The following is a 6370-nucleotide window of genomic DNA, read 5'->3' on the forward strand; positions in this document are numbered from 1 at the left end:
AAACGTCGGACATTTTCGGTCTCTGAAAACTGCTGCCGGGTCTCTCTCTCTCTCTTCTCTTCTCTCAACCCGAACCCTTCTGCACAGCCCACAAGTTCCAACCGACCCCTCCTCGCACGCGCGTCCGAAAGCTGTCCCGGACCCGACCCGGGCAGTCGTCACCGTTGGATCCGGATCATCCCCTAACATCTACAAAACATCTCCGTTTTTCTGTTTGGACTCCCTAGCCTATTTTTCTCGACCGCCCGATTACGATCGGACGGACCGAATACCCCCCAACCTAACCCAACAACGTATATAAGAGGGCAACCCTAAATTTTAGGCGAGTTGTCCCATCCTCCACTCGTCGCCGCCGCCACCACCGAATCCCCCTCAGGATCCTTCCACCAACCAGCTTCATCTCCTCCCGATCCAGTCATCCAGTCAATCCCTCCTCGATTTGCAAACCTGACCAACCACCGAGCACCTCCTGGATCACCACACCGCCTCCTACCAGCGCCTGCTGCCCGACCCTCCTCGCCAGAAGTCCCTCGCCGGAGCACGCCGCCGCTAGCGTCCTCGACCACCAGGCCGTGCCTCTACTCCCTCTCCCAGTTCCCTTTTTCGCTGAAGCCCTCTCTCCCCTTCCCTCACGATCTCTCTCTGTCTTCAATGCAGCGCCGCCTTGGAGGCTGCCTGAAGGAGCACGACCGCCACCTCGCCAGATCCGCCGGATGCCACCGGGAATGGAGCCGCCTTGCCGGATCTGCGCCTTGCCTTGTCCCTGGTCTGGCCGTCGTCCTCAACCGGCGGAGGGCGCCGCCGTCCCCCGTTCTAGCGTAGCTGCTACCGGCCTCGCCTCTGTGCGAGTGAGACGAGCCTTTCCCTCATTGATAGACACCCCGAACTCTCACGACGACCCCTCTCCATCCTGTCGCTTGCCGAAGTACCACCTGCGTCCGCCTTGCCTGATCGTGCTCCCCGCTTCGAGCGACAGGACGAGACGACAAGCGCTCTCGTTGACCGCTTCCTCTCCACGAGCCTGGTCCACCTCCCGTTCGCTCGTTGACCGCTGCCCCTGCTCGTCTGGATTCCGCGAGACCGAGCCGGCCTCCTCGTGCCCGCGTGGGCCGCATCCTCCAGCAAGGCCTGGCTTCGGCCAGCTTCTCCACCGAACGGCCCACGAGGCCCAAAGTGAGCATCCCCTTTCCACTCCCTCTCCTCTCCACTATCGGGCCTGCCAGTTTCGGCCTGGGATGTGTTTTTTCCTTGCCTACGGTTTTAGACATTATCCAGTGTAAACCAATTTTGCAGAAAAGCCCTCCAACATCATGCATATTATAACTCACCAACCGTGCATCATATTAAAATAATTTATATATGAAAAATGCTTAGAATTTTGTGTAGTTTCATAATATGCCACTTTCATCTGTGTCTAAAATGTTTAAACTGCTGTTTGCATGTATTTGCTTAATTGTCATGCTAAAATGCTTTAATTCATAGCTAAATAACCGTAGCTCCAAATTTAGTAATCTTTATATGTAAATGGGGTAGAAAAATGTCTAGTTTAACATGGTGGCATCACTTTGCATGTTTAACAACCCTAAAATTGTGTTTAGGGCAGAACAGTACCAAATCCATTAATATGCACATGAGGATTTTCAGGACTTATTGCTTGTTGTTCCGGCCTCATTTAAACTTGTCTAGATAGGTAGTTTTATTTTGCTTCACCTCTTGCCATGTTAATCAACATTTAATATTTTTGGGTACATAAACAAGAGAGAACTAAATAAGTAATGTGGTGTTTTCTTCAATATGCAACTCCGTTGCATATTGAGCTCCATTTAATTTGTAGTGTTATTTGTTGCACTTTGCCATGCCATGCTTCATTAAACCGGACATGCATCATACTTGGTTGTGCATCATGCCATGTTTATGTGATGGTTGTTTACTATGTTGTTTGCTCCTTTCCGGTGTTGCTTCTTCGTGTTAGCTCCGGTAACGTCACGTTTGTGAGGATTCGTTCGACTTCGTCCGTTTGTCTTCTTCATGGACTCGTTATGGGGACCCCTTGACAGTTCGCTTTGAATAAAACTCCTCCAGCAAGGCCCAACCTTGGTTTTACCATTTGCCTCCCCCCCCCCTACCATTCCCTCAGGTCGGCCAACCCGAGGGTCATCTTTATTTTCACCCCCCCCCCCCCGGGCCAGTGCTTGTCTAAGTGTTGGTCTGACCCGAGCTGCCTGCGGGGCCACCTTGGGGAAACTTGAGGTTTGGTTTTACTCGTAGCTAGTCTCATCCGGTGTTGCCCTGAGAACGAGATACGTGCGACTCCTATCGGGATTGTCGGCACATCGGGTGGCTTTGCTGGTCTTGTTTTACCATTGTCGAAATGTCTTGTAACCGGGATTCCGAGACTGGTCGGGTCTTCCCAGGAGAAGGAATATCCTTCGTTGACCGTGAGAGCTTGTGATGGGCTAAGTTGGGACACCCCTGCAGGGTTTTGAACTTTCGAAAGTTGTGCCCACGGTTATGGGCATATGGGAATTTGTTAATGTCCGGTGGTAGAGAACTTGACACTTGACTTTATTAAAATGCACCAACCGCGTGTGTAGCCGTAATGGTCTCTTTCCGGCGGAGTCCGGGAAGTGAACACGGTTCTTGTGTTATGCTTGAAGATAAGTAGTTTCAGGATCACTTCTAGTTCACGACCGTGCTTTGCTTCTCTTCTCGCTCTTATTTGCGTATGTTAGCCACCATATATGCTTAGTGCTTGCTGCAGCTCCACCTCACTACCCTTTCCTACCCATAAGCTTAAATAGTCTTGATCTCGTGGATGTGAGATTGCTGAGTCCTCGTGACTCACAGATACTTCCAATCAGTTGCAGGTGCTGATGATACCGTGCAGGTGACGCAACCGAGCTCAACGAGGAGCTCGATGAAGATCGGGTTCGTTGTGTTGTTTCGTTTCCAGTTGATCAGTAGTGGAGCCCAGTCGGGGCGATCGGGGATCTTTTGCATTAGGGGTAGTCTTCTTTTATTTTGGGTTCCGTAGTCGGACCCTAATTGTATTCTGGATGATGTAATATTATATTTATTGTATTGTGTGAAGTGGCGATTGTAAGTCAACTTCTTATCCCTTTCTTATTCAGTACATGGGATGTGTAAAGATTATCCCTCTTGTGACATGCCTACTATGCGGCTATGCCTCTAAGTCGTGCTCCGACACGTGAGAGATATAGCCGCATCGTGGGTGTTACATTATGTGTGAGTGGATTGTGTTTGATATGTGTTTGTGGTAATGTTTCTATGGGTAAATGTTCACAAATTTTTGTTTGAACTTGTGTTTCGGTAGCATCCAATGCTAGTAGTGTTATGTTCATGCAGATTTGATAGTTGTGCTATGCTCTTGTATTGAATTTTGTTTTTTGCTTGACTGAAGTATGGCTAAGAAGGCGTTGAGGGATGATGCACATATGAAGGAACTCATAGAAATATTCAAATAAGAGGCTGAAAATGGGAACAAACCATTAGGTTATTTAACTAAGAAGGGTTGAGAATAATGTTTTTTGAGAAATTTTAAGCAAGAACTTGAAAGAAGTGTTCCAATTTACAACCAAATCTACAGTTTCATGGTTGTCTCTCAACCAAACAACTTTCAGCTTTTCCATAGCTGAAGGTTTATAATAACTTTCTTACCGCTCACAACTCACAATAACTTTTTTAGAATAACAACCAAACACAACCTAATTTTGTTCGCACCGGTCAACCGGGAGAGGAGCTTAACGGTTACTAAAGTAGGTTGGAATAATTGATTAGCCACTAATGGTTCGGCCCCCATCGACGTAGATGACCTGGCCGGTGACGAATGAAGCTGCTGGCATGCAAAGGAACGACACCATCGACGCCACCTCAACTGGCTCACCGAGCCGATGCATCGGAGTTCTCAACAACGTATTTTCTATGACCTTTGGATCCACCTGTTAAATTCGATCCAACATATATCACTTGTTATCTTTTTACCAGGCAAGGTAACAAATACAAAAGGTAGAAGTTGAATTTTGAGGGGGAAAAAAGTAGAAGAGCACACTAAAAATGTCCCATTATAACAACTTTTGTTCAAATTAATTACGTAAAATATTTAGGCTTGTGCGTTTCATAAATTCCTTTTATGTTTTTCATGTGGGGTCGGTGCGTACACTGTTTTGCAGCTCGGTATTGATCCCACCCGGAGCGACGGAGTTGACACGGATCTTATCTTGAGCCCACTCGGCAGCAAGGCTCCTTGTAAGCTGATTAACTCCTCCTGCATGTTTGACATAAGATATTAATAACATCAATGGAAGTAATTTTTGCACCTTAGTTCGACTTTAGAGATTTAGAGGGTGTTTGGATCCAAGGGACTATTTTTAGTCTGATTAAAAATAGTCTTTTTTAGAGGCTAAAGTTCCAAGTACCCCTGACTAAAGAGAGGTTAGGACTAGTCTTGAGGCTAAAAAAATTTAGTCATATGAAACCTACTAAAATATGTATTAGCCCTCTCTCTCCTCATTTAATTCCTTTCCTTTAACATATGCGAGTTCTGGATTGGAGGGTTTGAAGGATAATAAATGATCAATAACTTGATTTTAGTCTCTTTAGTATTTGGATCCAAGTATGGATGAGGCTAGCAAGTTTTAGTCTCACTACTTTTAGTCATGGGACTAAAACGTATTCAAGCACCCTCTTACTAGTTATCAATATCGTAGTGCGTCACTTATGTAAGTATTGATTTTAAGTGCTACATCACCAGATACTTTGATACTACTCTCTCCATCTCAATTCCCAAATTAAGTGTCGCTGATTTGCTAATAAAAATAGCTTTGATACTACTCTCCCTCCCAATTCCTAAATTAAGTGTCTTTGGTTTGCTAATAAAAATAGCTTTGATACTACTCGCTCTCCCTCCCAATTCCTAAATGAAGTGTCGCTGATTTGCTAATAAAAATAGCTTTGATACTACTCTCTCCATCCCAATTTCCAAATTAAGTGTCACTGATTTGCTAATAAAAATAGCCGTGTGCGTCACAACGATGCACAGACCAGGTTCACCTTTTTTTTCCCGTAAAAAAAGGTTGGTATGTGGCTGCATCAAGTAAGAACTTGCGTGTACGGTAAACATATAGGAGTAAAAATCAAGAACCTTGGTTCGCATACCTTTAGATATGCAATATAGCGCGAGGGTCGGGTAGCCGAGTGAGCTTGCAACCGAGGAGATGTTAACGACGCTGCCTCCTCCGGCGATGGAGGCGTCTCGGAGGAAGGGGTGTGCGAGCTGGCTTAGGTGGAACGCCGCCTCCAAGTTAGTCGACATGAGATGCGAGTACTCCTCCGCCGTCCACTCCACGGCCGCCTTGGCCACATTCCGCCCCACGTTGTTTACCTGCATGCGTAGAGTTGGTGCAAAATAATCCGAGCTGAAAATTAACCTACCTTAATAGTAGATTACTGAGAAAAGGGTAACGGATTACGTGAATTGACTTGATCGAACGGACTAATCTTACTAGTATGTCGAGCTTGCCGTCGAAGGTTTGCTTCGCCGTCTCCATGAGCTTCTCCCTCTCGGCTCGCACGGAGACGTCGCAGACGGAGACGGTGACCGGCTCCTCCAACTCCGCCGCGTTCTCAGAGCACGTGTGCACCCGCGCCCCGAGCCCGACAAGCTCCTCCACGATTGCATGCCTGTCCTCTGATGCCAGTTAGCAGCACGCAGCGTACGCAATTTGCTCCTGCATGCAACATGTATATGTACGTTACGTACGTACCCAATTCCTCTGCTGCCGCCGGTGACCAGCGCGGTTGCGCCGGCGAGGCTCCACCTCTGCTCCCTGCTAACTCCAGCGGCTGCCATCTCTCTCTCTCTCTGTATGTGTGTCTGATTGTGTGGTGTCACTTTCTCTCTTATTTGAAGATTACACACGGCACGTCCGAGTGACCTCGTCCGTACGTTTAATTCCTGCCACCGACACACGCGTCCCACATGCAGGACGTCCCATCGGTTATTTGGATCCACACGAGGGCATCTCCAAGCCGACCCGCAAATCTGACATCATATCTGTCTCGGGGTCAAAGAAGACCAGTCCACATATGAGCTAACCATCTAAAATTATTTGCATGCATTTCAAACAGGATTTAAACTAACCGGTTAAACTTCATCAAACATGACGGGTTCATTTAAATTCGGTCATAATTTACATAAACGGTCGATATTTCAGCTGTTTTATTGAAAATTAAAAAGAATACTTATAGCTTGTACCAGACGACCACCTCATACGCGCGGCCACTCTGCCTTGATGCACCGCCATCGCCATCGTCCCTCCTGCAGCGGCGATGCACCGCGACAGTCTTGTCC

At 47.2% G+C, this 6370-nt stretch overlaps 1 protein-coding gene across 1 annotated transcript; it reads right to left on the reverse strand.

The window, feature by feature from the left end:
- Nucleotides 1–3532: 3532 nt before the first annotated feature.
- Nucleotides 3533–5947, reverse strand: LOC125530751 (noroxomaritidine/norcraugsodine reductase-like). The gene is made up of 5 exons (XM_048695151.1): nucleotides 5784–5947; nucleotides 5523–5700; nucleotides 5176–5401; nucleotides 4179–4285; nucleotides 3533–3959 (listed from the first exon to the last, which is right to left on the reverse strand). The coding sequence occupies exons 1-5, from the start codon at nucleotides 5867–5869 to the stop codon at nucleotides 3795–3797; spliced, it is 762 nt and encodes a 253-aa protein (XP_048551108.1). The 5' UTR covers nucleotides 5870–5947; the 3' UTR covers nucleotides 3533–3794.
- Nucleotides 5948–6370: the final 423 nt, after the last annotated feature.

This window comes from Triticum urartu, unplaced genomic scaffold, assembly GCF_003073215.2.
Source record: "Triticum urartu cultivar G1812 unplaced genomic scaffold, Tu2.1 TuUngrouped_contig_6534, whole genome shotgun sequence".
Taxonomy (NCBI): Eukaryota; Viridiplantae; Streptophyta; class Magnoliopsida; order Poales; family Poaceae; genus Triticum; species Triticum urartu.